The sequence below is a fragment of the Daktulosphaira vitifoliae genome, unplaced genomic scaffold (assembly GCF_025091365.1).
Source record: "Daktulosphaira vitifoliae isolate Bord-2020 unplaced genomic scaffold, ASM2509136v1 Scaffold_2, whole genome shotgun sequence".
Lineage (NCBI taxonomy): Eukaryota > Metazoa > Arthropoda > Insecta > Hemiptera > Phylloxeridae > Daktulosphaira > Daktulosphaira vitifoliae.
This window is the reverse complement of record NW_026099573.1, coordinates 37,204,188-37,218,976: the sequence shown is the minus strand read 5'-3', so window position 1 is coordinate 37,218,976 and position 14,789 is coordinate 37,204,188. Positions and strand designations below refer to the sequence as shown.

At 24.4% G+C, this 14,789-nt stretch overlaps 3 protein-coding genes across 6 annotated transcripts in view; 1 reads left to right on the top strand and 2 right to left on the bottom strand.

The window, feature by feature from the left end:
* LOC126899203 (TAR DNA-binding protein 43-like) overlaps nt 1–4,153 on the bottom strand; it is a 6,822-nt gene extending 2,669 nt beyond the window's left edge. The window contains exons 1-5 of one of the 3 annotated variants that reach the window (XR_007702518.1): nt 3,842–4,153; nt 3,381–3,553; nt 2,298–2,435; nt 1,601–2,226; nt 846–1,040 (exon numbers count right to left, since the gene is read on the bottom strand). Coding sequence is in view for 1 of the 3 variants with exons in the window: in XM_050673798.1 (XP_050529755.1) it covers nt 1,612–2,226; nt 2,298–2,435; nt 3,381–3,553; nt 3,842–4,079 (1,164 nt within the window). In the remaining 2 variants the exon portion in view is untranslated. Of the gene's footprint in view, nt 1–682; nt 1,041–1,600; nt 2,227–2,297; nt 2,436–3,380; nt 3,554–3,841 lie in introns of those variants that run through there. The other 2 variants (XM_050673798.1, XR_007702519.1) reach the window with 2 other exon arrangements.
* An 887-nt stretch (nt 4,154–5,040) lies between these two features.
* Nucleotides 5,041–10,182, top strand: LOC126899206 (ADP-ribosylation factor-like protein 1). The gene is made up of 4 exons (XM_050673802.1): nt 5,041–5,183; nt 8,280–8,496; nt 8,588–8,699; nt 9,714–10,182. Exons 1-4 carry the CDS (start codon nt 5,180–5,182, stop codon nt 9,921–9,923), a joined length of 543 nt encoding a protein of 180 aa, XP_050529759.1. The 5' UTR covers nt 5,041–5,179; the 3' UTR covers nt 9,924–10,182.
* A 393-nt stretch (nt 10,183–10,575) lies between these two features.
* The window catches only part of LOC126899199 (histidine decarboxylase), a 38,470-nt gene continuing 34,256 nt past the window's right edge, over nt 10,576–14,789 (bottom strand). For both annotated transcript variants that reach the window (XM_050673792.1, XM_050673793.1), the window contains exons 17-18: nt 13,627–13,863; nt 10,576–11,323 (exon numbers count right to left, since the gene is read on the bottom strand). In XM_050673792.1, the coding sequence (XP_050529749.1) occupies nt 13,706–13,863 (158 nt within the window). In that variant the 3' untranslated portion in view covers nt 10,576–11,323; nt 13,627–13,705. The remainder of the gene's footprint in view (nt 11,324–13,626; nt 13,864–14,789) is intronic.

Genomic DNA, 14,789 nt, shown 5'->3' with positions numbered 1-14,789 from the left:
AAAAAAAAAAAACAACAAAATTTAATATATTTTGTACAAAAGGACTATACTTTTGATAAGTATTATTTTTGAAGATTTTATAATTAAAATATAATAAGCATGAATTTTAATTGTTTCTATTAATGTCATAGCTAACAATTTTGTATTTTATAAACTACTTTGTGGTAATAATACTTTTTTAAGTTGTGGCAAAATATAAAGAAAAAAAATTTAACCAATTTATAACGAGTATGACGTTTAGTTTAACCTACAATCATATAAATATAATACTTACAAACAATGAAGACAAACAATTGAAGTACCTTAAATTTAGAGAAATTTAAAAAGAATTTTATAAGCTATTCTTAAAACATGCATGCAGCTGGTCAAGTTTTATATATTATTATTATTTATTGATAACAAATCTTTTATATTGAAACATACAAACAAAATATCAGTTTAACCAAGTTTTTAAACATGTCATATATAAAAAATTAATTGTCACTAATAATACCATCATAATGCATTCAAATACAAAAAAAAAAAAAAAAGATATTATTTTGGTTTATGCTTAAGTGAAAATCAACAAGAATTATTTTATTTATTATCAATTATTCGCCAATAACCTTCATAATTTTCAGTTTTGGAAGGAAATTTTTTTTTAAAATACTCAATCTTAAAACTCACAGACACAATCGTAGAAAATACATTCAAAAAATATATATTGATGCACACTAAACAATAAAGAATGACAATGGTTTTATTCATTGCAGAAGATATTTGATTATATATTTTTTAAGATTATCTAAGTTGATTACTTAGTATATTGGTATTAAGTAATTTATACAGTAAAAATGTACACTAACATATAATGAACTCCATTATACATACAAACATAACTTAAAAATATTTCATTGTTAAATCATTAAACAAAACATGGCACTTGGCTTCAGACACATCCAAGACATTTATATTTTTTGTTTTAACATTCATAAATTACATTTTTGTCATACAAACTTTGAATAACCTATATTTAATGAAATGTTTGTAACACCATTATGCTGCAACAAATGTTTGAATAACAGATTAACACAATGGTTATAAAATTATAAGGTCATGACATACAAAGGACGTTCATACATTTTTGGAATACAACCATGCAATTAGAAGTTTTAGATTTTGATTTGTCAAAGGTAGAATATTAACTTTTAATTTGGAAATTTGTTTATTCTTATTTAGTTAAAAATATACATAACAATGTAAAAATATTACTATTTTCTTTAATGAAAAAATGTTTGATAAATACAAATTACGTTTTTAGTACATTTAGTCATTGTTCTTAACTTTACTCGTTTGAATTTAAATTAGACTTTAAAATTGTCCCACCAAATATTTGTATTATAAAATAATTAACTAAACTATATTATTTTCACTAAAATGATGGATTAAAAGTTTTAGGAACAAACCATAATTCGATATTTTAGGGAAATAAGAAAAGGTTTAATCTCATCGCTAAAATGATTTTAAATACTTGTTTTTTTTTCATAATACTATGTTATATTTGTTTAATTCTATAGGAATGATTTTTATTTATATATAAAGGATTACTATAAATAATTACCGTGATTTTAATTATCGATTGCTAGACGAGTTGTAATCATTATTAGAACGTTTCCTATTATTATAGTTATTTCTATGAGTCCACTGATTGCTGTTTCCTCCAGAGGAAGATGGAGGAGGCATCATACGACCATTTACTAAGCCCCACCCAGCAGCTTGAGTTAGGGCAGCAGCTACAATAGCAGGACTTAAAGGCATCATTGGACTATAGCTATCTTGTCCATTTATTCCCAGAGATTGTAAGTTAGGCATATCTACATTACCACGGTTATCAAGTTGAGGATGGTACCAATTTCGGTAGTTGTCATTATGACAATTATTTAATCGCTCCCAGGGTTCAATAGGTGGAGGTGTTTGATGACGGTTCTTTGGAGTTTGAGGTTTAGGTGCAGCTTCCGAAACACGAACAGAAACATCTTTTATAATATGATCTTCTCCACATAAACTAGCTGCCACTTCAGGATCCAGAAATGTTACAAATGCAAACCCTCTAAATGGATTTTTAGGTACAAATACGTTGATAACTTCTCCAAATTTACTAAAATATTCACGAATGTCTTCAGCTAATAAATCTTCAGTAACACGACCAACAAAAACTTTGCCAGAAAGTTCAGAACTATTTCCTTCCTAGTAGTTATATGATTAGTAAATTAAATAAAACCTTTTAATTCTTATAAAAACTATAATAGAAAAATTACTTTAGATTTTGGAATTTTTACTTCACAATTTCTACCGTCAATTTTGTGACGCTGTGATAAGACACGTACTTGTGATTCTAAATTAGTATAGCGTAAAAATCCATAACCTCTAGATTGTCCATTTTTGTCTCTTTTAATCTAATAAAAATAAATTTCATCTTATATAATATCTAAAATTTAATTAATAAAATCATACAAATTTAACAATAAATAAAATGTTAAGATTATAATGAAATATTAAAAGCAAAGTTTAATTGCAAAGGTTACAGTGATATTTTTAATTAACAGATATTTTTTTCATATAGCAATAAGGTGGCCTAGATAACTCAATTTATATGTGATATACCTGTAATAGATATTGGAAATTCAGTCTGTTATGATGGGCTAAATATAAATTTTCCCATCAAAAAAAACACAGCTTACAAGAAAAGATGTTACATAACAAATATAATGTATTAATATATATATATTATAATTTTAAATAATTAAATTTTAAGATAAGAATGCTGCAGAACAATTTTTATACAAACGTTGTTCGGCATTAATTTTTCTATGAGATTTGTACCAATATATCTAAGAAAATGGTAATCAAAAAACTTCATGATTCTTTACGCTTCTCTTTTCATGAAAATTCTATAAACGATTAATAAGGAATAAAGACATCTTTATCAAAAGCTTAAGCCTAGCACATATTTAGAGAATTCAGGGCGCCTGTATCTTCATTCAAAATTCTTGACTACATACATATTTATTGGTTTTTTTCATTGCGTAAATAAAGTTATCTTAGTTACCATTCTAGTTTATAATTTTTAATCATTCAACCATGCATAGGAAATACTAAACTATTGTTATAAAATTAAAATTTGATGCCAAATGACATTGAATGCGTAGCAAAAAAAAAATTATGTTTTCAATTGGTGTTATTCTGCAGTCAATGTGTTTAATTAATCTAAGCTATAGTTTATGTAGCCTAAACTCCTTAATGAAATATTTTTTACAGATTTCATTTGAATATAAGATAAATAAAGTTTTATTAGATGTAACAAAATAATCTTAATTTCATCTAAATATTTTATTCCTTACTTGTAACATGAGGAGTTCACCAAATTGTCTGAAATATTCTTTAAGTTTCTGTTCATCATAAGTATATGGTATATTCAGAACAACCAAGTCTGAGCATTTTAATTTTGTTTCCAATTTCTTAGTTTTTGCAGTTGGATTTTCCACACTATCATCAATTTTTCTTTTGTTCTCAACTGTAATTATTAATATTTAAAAAAAAAGTAAGTAAAATAAATAATACTTTGAGGTTAGATTGAAAATAGTACAAGTTAATTTGTGGGTTAAATGAGTTTGGAATAGAATTTTAGAAATAAAATCTGTTATGAAGCATAAAATTCATTTTTTTAATCTGCATATATATGGGTTTATAGGATTAAAATATTTGAAATCACTTTTCTGTAAAATTACTAAATTGTACTTGCACCATTTTCGTTCAAACCCCAAAATCTAGAAACAAATATTGTATAGAGTCAGACACTTACCCTTAGGAAAAACACAATAATATGGAGTTTTCCCCCATTCATTATCAGGTACATGAAAACGTTCATCGGCTAATCTAACACCTCGCACTACATTATTTTCAGTGCGAAATTTTAGGCCGCTAGCTCCAGGAAATTGAGCAGTTAAGGTAGTCAATAATAATGTTCCATTTTCTTCTAAAGGAAGCTCAACAGCTTCGCCATATTCTTCGTCAGATACCAAAACATATTTAACAGACATTGCAGATTAATGCAATGCGGCGGCTAAAGAAAATAACAATTTAACATGCATTAATTGCAAACGTTCTAGGATAAGGATAGCAGCGCTCTTAGCGGCATGTACTAACATATCAGAGAAGAGCAAATAGAACAATCGATACTTATAGTTCGATAGTAATAAAGCAATATTTTCAGTTCCAATAAGCTGCTGTCCCGTTTTTCGATGTTCAACAAATCACATTCAAGATACTTTGATTAAAAAAACTCAAATAAATGACCATTTGTGCTTTTAATCCTTACATAAATTGTAAACATAGGTATACAGTCTTAAATTCCCTTTATAAATTAATTATAAATAGTTTAAACAATAAAATGTTACAATGAAAAACGATATTTTGAATATATTTTTAAGTACTTCAAACTTATGAAGGATTCAATTGTATTGATAATTTCTATATTACATTATCGTTTTTATGAAGTTAAATCATTTTTTTATTATCCAATTAAAAAAAAATACAAAAACTTTTTTATTAACAAGTCCCACTTTAAATGGCCTTTAGGGCAAATTCCATTAGAAAAAAACTATGTTTATATAAAGAAACTAACAAAGCTTTATATATGTATTTATAATTACTAAGTTTTTTTAGGGTTTATTCTTAAATAAAAAGTAGGTTTGTCTATTCAATTTTTTTTTTTAATTTTAAATTTGTTTTTATAATGATACATTTAATTTCTTAAGAGACACGTATAAATAATAAAAAATTATTACTCATGCCTAGATTTAACCACGAACTAAAATAAAATCTTATTTTAAAATTTAATTTAGTTATATTAAAGATTAGATAAAACTTTTATCTAATCAGTGATGTTACTAGATAGATACTAGATATTTTTTACATACTCTCCAGGAATATATTATTTAATAGAAGGGGTAAGTGATTTCAGTAAATTTTTTAAACGTTTTGCTAGATAATATTGACAACACTATAATGATAACAGATAACATGACTAAATGTTTACATATTATACAGACTGCCGACTGAACTTGAATGTAAAAATTTGTGTATTTTATACATTTTTTTTTCAATATTTTGTAATGTGTTAGATGTACTGTAATCAACAATGGGTAAGCATTTAGATCGTCATCTTATGCTTAATTGATATGATTGTTTTATTTGTGATTAATTTAAAAATCCTTTTACTAGTATTATTTTAAACTTAATTAGTTTATGGTGTAAATATAAAATAAATGTGTGAAAAATTGTTTTGATTTTCAATTATGAAAATATTTTGAATATTCTTTTTGTTTTTATAGCATTAATTCTAGGTCGGTAAATAAAATTAAAAATTATTAAAAAAAAATCTGTCTATGCATTTTCTTTCGATTAGTTATAATGAATTTCATAAAAAGAAGATTTATTTAAAAGTATTTAAGTATATCACTAATATAATATTTTATATATATAATTCAAAATTGTCTACACAATAGTATAATTACATTCAGCGAATGTCTAACATATGTACTTATATACCCATAATATTTATTAGTTATACTCAGGTTTTTAGGAGATATCCAAATGTCTATTTTATTAGACCCCATGGGATAACTACTATTAATATTTATTTGAGTTTTTAAATGGTAGACCACTGTTAAAATACACTTAAATATTATTGATGAAATTTATATTTAATTGTAATTTGTAATAACCATTCAAAAAAGTACATTTTGTATATATATTTTACAAACACTTAGATATAAATAATTTAATTTCTTTCGTAATAATATAAAATTACGATAAAAAACATAATTTATTGTTTAAAAAACAATTTCTAGTTATTTTGTAATGATAATTGTAAAAAATAGTTTTATTGTATACAGTCTAAAAAAAACAAGAAAATTTAATTAATCTTTAATATTATAATATACCCTCATAATAATATTACCCTCATGGTAGTGTATAGCTTACATATACTATGGGTATGGCGAACCCAGAGCCCCTAGGTTCACTGATGGAAGTCTCTGGTAGACGATTCCAGTGATCTGACCAACTTCAGGAATAAGGAGCAAACTCTAAAAACTAACGTTCAAGAGGATAGATGTGTTGCAAAAGAAAGGCAATTTGCATATCCTGTAGGTGAGAAATCACTTTCAAAGGTTGATTATCGGCTATGAGGATAAAGAAAGCAACAAGAAAACCACTGTATTATAGATCTTTTTGATATTCTTAACCGAGTAGCTGTTACCAACTAAATAATGAACTATGAAAATAAAGAGAGACATACTGATCATGGAATTCGTACACCTAAATCCGGCAGGAATAGAACAAAGGCTATTCAGGTAGTTGCTCAACGAAAACCTTATGGAAAGACTAAACAGTACTACTTTAGAATAAGGACATGGAATGCAAAGACAATGATTAAAACAGGAAAATTGGAAAAAGTAAAAAACACAAACGAAGAAAGCAAAGTTGGATATACTTGATATAAATGAAACAAGATGGGCAGGAAATTGTGATTTGTGCAATGGAAAACTAAAAGACTAAAATTTAAACAAAGAATTTAGATTTGCTTGATACAAGAGAAAAAAGCTGGAATAGTATGAAGATGGATATAATTAGAGTTCCAGATAGAATAATTGGTAATATTAAAATAGAACCGGAGAAGCCATGGATGACTGGACAAATTCTTAGATTGATAGAAAGAAGGAACAGAGATTACAATTTATATAAACAAGTAAAAAATAAAATAAAAACAAAATGCCATCTAGCAAAAGAATGTTGGTTAAATCATAACATACAAGGAATAGAATGTGATCTACTAAGCAACAATACAGACAAAAGAGAAGATTGAAATGAAGAAGAATATATAAAAAATGAAATAGATGTAAATGAAAATAGAAAAAGACCCAAAATACTGATAAGTGAATTCGAAAAGTCTGTAGATGAACTGAGTGACAAAAAAGCAACAAGAATTGACAATATCTCGGCTGAACTACTGAAAAATGTAGGAGAAAAGACAAAATATAAATTTTTTAAAATCATTAAAGATGGTTACAATAGTGAAAGTCTACTGGAAAATTTTGAAAGAATCTGTTTTTTAAAAGTTTTTGTGTGGTTTAAATTATAGTACCATATTTAAAACCATAACTGTAGTTTTACTGTACTTGTATGTAAGTATACATACATCTACAGATATATATATATATATATATATAAAACAAGTCTTGTTCAATCTTACAGGTAATTCTATAAATAACTGTATAATATATTAATTAGAAAACTTAATTAGGAATTAATTGGCCTGCACTTTAAATAGTTTTTGTGTATCTATAAACTTATCTTTTCTTGTTAAACTTTTAAATAATGAAATTGATAACCTTTTTATATTAAGTTTATTAAACTTTAAAGTAACTAACTACAACACATTTATTTTATATTTACAAATTTTCCTAAAATTACATGTTAAATCACTCAATCTTTATTTTAATATCTCATGCCAATAATCATGATGTTTATTATCTATTTAAGTAAACAATTTTCTCTCTTTCTTGTACTAAATTGTTTTATTGTTATTATTATATGTATGTAATTGTAAATATTTTGACTATCTTTATGTCATTTATATTGGTAAAATATTACATTTTTTTTCTCTCTTTTCTTAATTTTATTGCTGTCATATATTGTCAACCATTTACTAATTAATCTTTATTGTATTATATTGCATTTACTAACCTATTTACTCACTATTGTTATTTATTAATGTATGTTAAAGTAAACATTTGTCCATACAAATAAATATGTTCTAGATATTAGAAGTTTTTTATATCCATTACGTCAGAAGGATATTTTATTTATTCAGTGCATATCCACTAGTTTAGAGTTAATTTTTATGATTTATAAGTTAGATTTATCCTCTTTTATTTTTAAGGTGCACTTATGACACCTATTGCAGAAACTATTTATATCTAGCGAATGATTGCTTAAATAATATAATTTAATGGTAACTCAAATATTTTTTATATATTTCTTCTTATCATTTTTTGCTATTTGATAGATAATAATTAAAATTTGTACTTCTCAATACTTTTAACTCATTCATTATCAATTCTTAATTTAGTTAATTATAGAAATCTTGTTTAATTTTATAAATTTATTATTTAAGATTTGTTATTAAAATCTATTTAGTGTTGATTTGATTTAAATATATTGTTGCTTAATTTCAGGTGGTTTTTTCAGTTATTTTAAAAGTTTATTTGGAGAAAAAGAGCTTAGGATACTAATTCTAGGTTTAGATGGCGCAGGAAAAACTACTATTTTATATAGACTACAAGTTGGAGAAGTAGTGACTACTATACCTACTATAGGTTTTAATGTTGAACAAGTAATTTATAAAAACTTAAAGTTTCAAGTGTGGGATCTTGGAGGTCAAACTTCTATCAGGTAAAATTTTAAAAAATAATTGTTTAATTCACTTTTTTTTAAGCAATCTTTCAATTGTAATCTCTGTTAATTGTAAAATATTTTATTGCAGACCTTATTGGAGATGTTATTATTCAAATACAGATGCTATAGTCTATGTTGTTGATTCTGTTGATAGAGAACGGATGGGTATTGCTAAAGATGAATTAATGTACATGTTAAAAGTGAGTTATATTTATCATATTTCATCAATTTTACTGAATATTGTTTCAATAAACTTTTTTTTTCTATTTTATTTTTTTATTTTATACACTAACCAATAAGTTACTAAGATTAAAAAAATTATATTAAAAAAAAAATAATAATAAAATCTTTCAGTAAATAAATGATAGTACAATCATTTATTTTCATTGATAATTCATTTAATTAAATGTTATTTTTATTTGGTATAAAACAATAAATACAGTGAGATTGCTTGACTATGACTCACATATTATCTTTAAAAGTATACAATATATTATATTTTTTTCTTTTTAGAAATTAAAAATATCCTATATTCTATAATTTTTATAAAAATGTTTGTTCTATCTCTTCTCCTCCCTTAAAATTTAATTGAATTAAGATTTTTTAAATGGAAACATACATTTTTAGTTAGATTAAAAATATGAAAATGACTGGTTATTAACAACTTTTAAAATATTTTAGAAGTTATTAAAATTTTAATAAAAAGACTGTGGGTGTAGCTTAGATCTGTTAATTTTTATTTCTAGGCATTTATGAACCACACTATTCTACTTATCTTGATATAAAAATACTAATATCTTTTAAATTGTTTGTAAAAAAGTTGTTATTGACTTGTTATTTTCTTAATTAGATCATTATATTATTTGTAGGCAAGTGTTAACATGTTTTCATTTAAAATACAAAAGTTGACACAATTTTAAGGGGAAAAAGGGATTGGGACCAAATTTTTTTTTCAGAATAATATAGAACCTATGATATTATTCATTTCTGTGAAGAAACAATTATTTTATGATTTATACTTTTAAAAATATTACGCAAGTCATAATGAAATAATCACTCTGTTAAAATTATTTTTTATAAATTAATGTTTAACATGACTAGTTCATGAAACTTCTTATTTGATAAAATATTACTCTTTTGATTAAACAAAAAAAATTGTCAGAGGATTAGGACCATCTATTTTATTTTTAAATTAATTTATAATTTTTTTTTAGGAGGAGGAATTGAATGGGGCTATATTAACAATATTAGCCAATAAACAAGATATTGATGGGTGCATGAGTGTTACTGAAGTTCATCAAGCTTTAGGGTTAGATAGTTTAAAAAATAGAACATTCCAAATATTTAAAACATCAGCCAAAAAAGGTGTAGGCTTGGATGAAGCAATGGATTGGCTTTGTAATACATTACAAAATCGTAAATAAGTGATAAGTTTATGTAATATTATCTTTAAAATTTGTGTTTGAATAATGATAAACATTTTTTTTTTTTTGACAGCATAATTATGGTCATTATTATTAAATACAATACATTCTTAAATTGTGATGTTTGTTTTTAAAAATTTAATCACAGTTTTATTTTTGTATAGAACTTAAACATCCACTTTTATTTAGATTTAAAAAGAAAAATAAGTCATTATTTATTTATTTTATTGATAATTCTACGTATATTTATATAATTATTTTTATACATTGTATATATGTTTATCATAATATTATGTTTTATTGTTCATCAACAAAGTATTGTTATTTATTTTCCACTAATAAATAACCTGTATCATTTTAATAACTTATTTACATGTAAATATTAAAAAATGTTGGTTTTTTTTATATTTAATTTAATTCACAAACTAGTATCTACTTTTTGGGTCAGTAAGTTTTAATAATAGTTACATAGTTAATTTAATGGAATTTCGCTATATAACTAGTATGTGTTGTGTTTCCTGTTAGTATACTTAATTAAAACTTTTTTTTTAGATGAATGAACACATCGATGAAATAACCAGATACATTCTTTTTTTTTTATTCAAACTTAATAAAAAATAGTAACAACTGAATATTTTCAATAATTTTCCATAAAGATGTATATATAAAAAAATTAAATGTTATTTGCTACTTATAATTAAAACAAATTGGACATTTTGTCAAATTTTTTTGTTTGTGTCTGGTTATAGCACAAAATCCTTCAGTTTATGGATTTGATGATTATTTAGCTGTAGGAGGTAAGTGTAATAAAATTATGAGATATATTGTTTAAACCTTTTATGGCTTAACAAAAAAAAATTTAGGTTATAAAGTAAAGTAGAGTATAATAATGTGATTAAAAACAGTTAAATATGTGTAAATTAAAAATAAATAATGTCTAAATATAATGAATTACAACATAAACATTGTGAGTGATGCAAGTATTATGCTATGCATTTTGGTATAGTTAATAAATGTTTAACAAAAAAAAGAAAAAGTCTTATTATAAAACTCTAGTTTAAATTGCATTCAAAATAAATAAATTTAATTTGATAAGTATATTTTGTTTGTTTCTAAATGTCTTTACATTTAAAAATATGCTATAGGAATGACAAATATAGTACAAAATTAAGGGTTTAGTTGGTATTTCTAAATGGGGTGCGGTTCATGGTCAAAAAATTATCATGACCATATTGAGTTATTTTTATTTATGCTCAAAACATTATTTTGAAGAAATTTATCTAACTGATTAAGTTGTAACATGTTAAAATAGTGATTATTAAGTAACTACAATTTATTATTTAAATTATTGAACTAATTTCTGTAGAATGATTCATATTCTGTTCACCATTATTATTCTCCTAAAATTAAAGCAATATTAAAATTTTTTTTGTTTCTTACAATTGACAAAAAATTGCTTAATTTATTTAAAAATGTCTCTTTGGTTATTTCTTATAAATGGATTTATAAAAGGTAGGTATGAACGGTTTTTAACACGCTTATATTAGTTTCACCTGTATGTTTGTAACTCTCCACGTCGTCAATGACTGAGACTAGACTGTTGTACGCATTCACCCCCACCCCGCTCACCACACGATGATAACACTATTCCTATATAATTTTATTTTTGGTTCTTGTACCCGTATATACATGTGTATCATCAATATTGTATATATATATACAGGGTGATTTTTTTATCATAACCCACTCAATTACTTTCAGAGTAATAGTAATTAAAAATTTTTTTTTTTTGGTTTTCTTCAGTTACACATTATTCTTGAATTATTAATATTCAAAACTTTTTATGTTCATCCCTTATGCCTTGTAAGGGTGTCAACTTTGTCTTTTCAAATGGGAACACATATTTTGAATTTAATAAAATGTTTGAGTTTTTAATTTAATACTAAATGGCATTTGAATTTTTAGTATAACTTTATTTATTTATTAGATATAAACACTTAAAGTTTCAAGTTTTTGAGTTAATATACATGTATAATACACAAGGAATTACAAATACAGGTAGCTAATTGGTTTTTTATGACATCGATATTAGCAGGTACACAGCATTGTTATTATCAATGGTAGTAAGGCATATTGTTATGAGTTTATAAATACACTAACTGAAAATACAGAAAGTATATCTATTGATAGTCATAATTGATAATTAACAATGCGTGACTGTGACAGCAATGTCATAAAAATCCAATTAGCAACCAGTATTTATAATCCCTTGTGTATTATACATGTATATTAACTTAAAAATTTGAAACTTTAAATGTTTATATCTAATAAACTAATAAAGTTATAATAAAAATTCAAATGCCATTTACTATTGAATTAAAAATCCAAACATTTTATTTAATTTAAAATATGTGTTCCCATTTAAAAAAACAAAGTTGACACCCTTACAAGGCATAAGAGATGAACATAAAAAGTTTTAAATAGTTAATAATTCAAGAATAATGTGTAACTAAAGAAAACCCTCACAAAAAAAAATGTTTAAATTTTATTTATTCTGTAAGTAATTGAATGGGTTATGATAAAAAAATCATTCTGTATATAAATAAACTAATTTTTATTGTTTATTATGACATATAAAGGATTACAAATAAAGGTAGCTAATTGGTTTTTTATGACGATATTAGTAGTAAAATACAGTTGTGAGTTTATAAATACACTAACTGCCAATACAGAAATTATATCTATTGATAGTCATAATTGACATTAAACACTCCGTGACTGTAACAGCGATGTCATAAAAAACTAAAAAGTAAAAAATAAATATAGTTTAAAAAACTAAAAAAACACGCTTTTAAAGCACATCAAACTAAAAAGTTAAAAATAATTTTCAAAATAAACTTAAAACAATAACGAACGAAAAATACTAGTGTTATTGTGAAAAAAAGTGTGGATACTTTGTGCCATATTTTTCGTATATTGAGAGTTCGACGTTTTTTCATTCAATATATTTGACTAGCTTAAAAATGAGAAAACTATCATCTAATTTAGAAAATTACTATTCTATACAGCATTAAAACCGTAAATCCAGAGTATCTAATGAATATCTTTGTATTTAAGTGGGGATAGCGATATGTTAAAGAAATACTTATTAATACAAATAATCGTTTTCCACTATATACTACAAGCCTATATTTTAAAGTAATAATACTTCTGAGATAATGGTGTATAAGTTGTTATTGATTAAAATCAATAACAACTAGAAACTTATTATTTTAAAAAATGTGTTATGAGCTTCAAATACAAACTGCTTCGGCACTCTGAAAACTTTCATACGCTACTGCAAAATAGGATTAACAATTTTGTCAGTAAAATAATTGTTTTCTTTAGAAGCATCTCTAAATCAAGTAGGTTGTTATTTGAGGTAACTCGAATAAGGAAACCTTTGATAGATAACGTCTCTTTAAATTTTAGAAAAGTACATGTGTTATTATTATTGTTGTTAATTTAGTTAAGAAGTGGGGTAACTATATATATATATACAGGGTGTTCAGTAAGTTAGGAAACAGTTAAATTGTTACAAACAATGAGTACAATAGAAATTCGTTTCCTTATTTACTGAACACCCTGTATATTAGTATCCTTAAACAAATTTTAAAGGAAAAGGGTTTTCTTTTAGATATTGATTTGATAATAGAATACAAACCTATAAAATATATAGACAAGACTCGGTAATATGTATGCTGTTTTATCCTAATGCTGTTTTGTTGAATTTATTGAATAATTTATACAGTTTTAATTAAATCAGTATTGTTGTCAGTTTCTATGAGAGGACTGAGATTTGATTCAAGTTGTGCGTGACATAATAAATTAGATTTTATTACAGAACATTTATCACATTTTTCTTGGAGTCCATTCTCTTCATTTTTATTGTTTGACATATCTAGAAAAATCATTAAATAATTTAGATACAACTTTTATGTTTAAGATTTTTTAGGTAAGTTTAGTGTTATTTGTGTTTCTAAAAATTGATCATAAAGAGTTCATAAACAACTCTTAACACATCTAACTTTCTTTTTATTAAGGAAATTCTAGTTCTTAAACAATTTTCATTATTTTATCAATTAATTAGATTTGATTATATTTTTCAAATGTTAAAAGCATGAAGTGTAGTTTAAGGAGGCTAAACTCGCAATTGAAAGCCGTCCTGTAAGGTTACAGATGTCTAGACATTGTTTACTAAATTTACCACTAGTCAGCGCGTCAGGCACATTTGAGACTACTTTCGATTATTTTTAACTCTTATAATAGGTTTTTTTTTGTTTTTAAATTTTACCCATTTATATATTTATAAATTTACCCCTTAATGGTGTAAAATTTCACTACCCTAGTGTTTTTCATCATGCTAGATGGATGTCTAAAGCAATTTATTCGTTAAAAATATACATGTTCAGAAAACAGCTTAATATATGAGAAGAACATGCATTTCGTAATATTTGTGTATTTTTGGTCAAAGTTTATGTCAAGGCTTAGTTTAAGGGATCTATTGTCATACAATCAGCATTTAATGATTTATGTTTCTTAAAAGTTTTAATTAATTATCCTGATACTTTTATATCTAAAACTGCAATACAGAAATTTACCGGACAGTGTACCGGCAGATATTATACTAAAAATGGTTGAGGCATCAAGAGAGACATCACAAAAACAAGATAAAAAAAATTACAATAAACCTAAATGATACTAAACTATTTAAAAAAAAAGAACTTGATAGTTTTTTTGGAAACTCATCCTCATAGCTAGGTTCAAAATCCTGATTTTCAAAATGGTTTGAAAGTTTTATCTAATTCTCTTGTGACAAACGATATA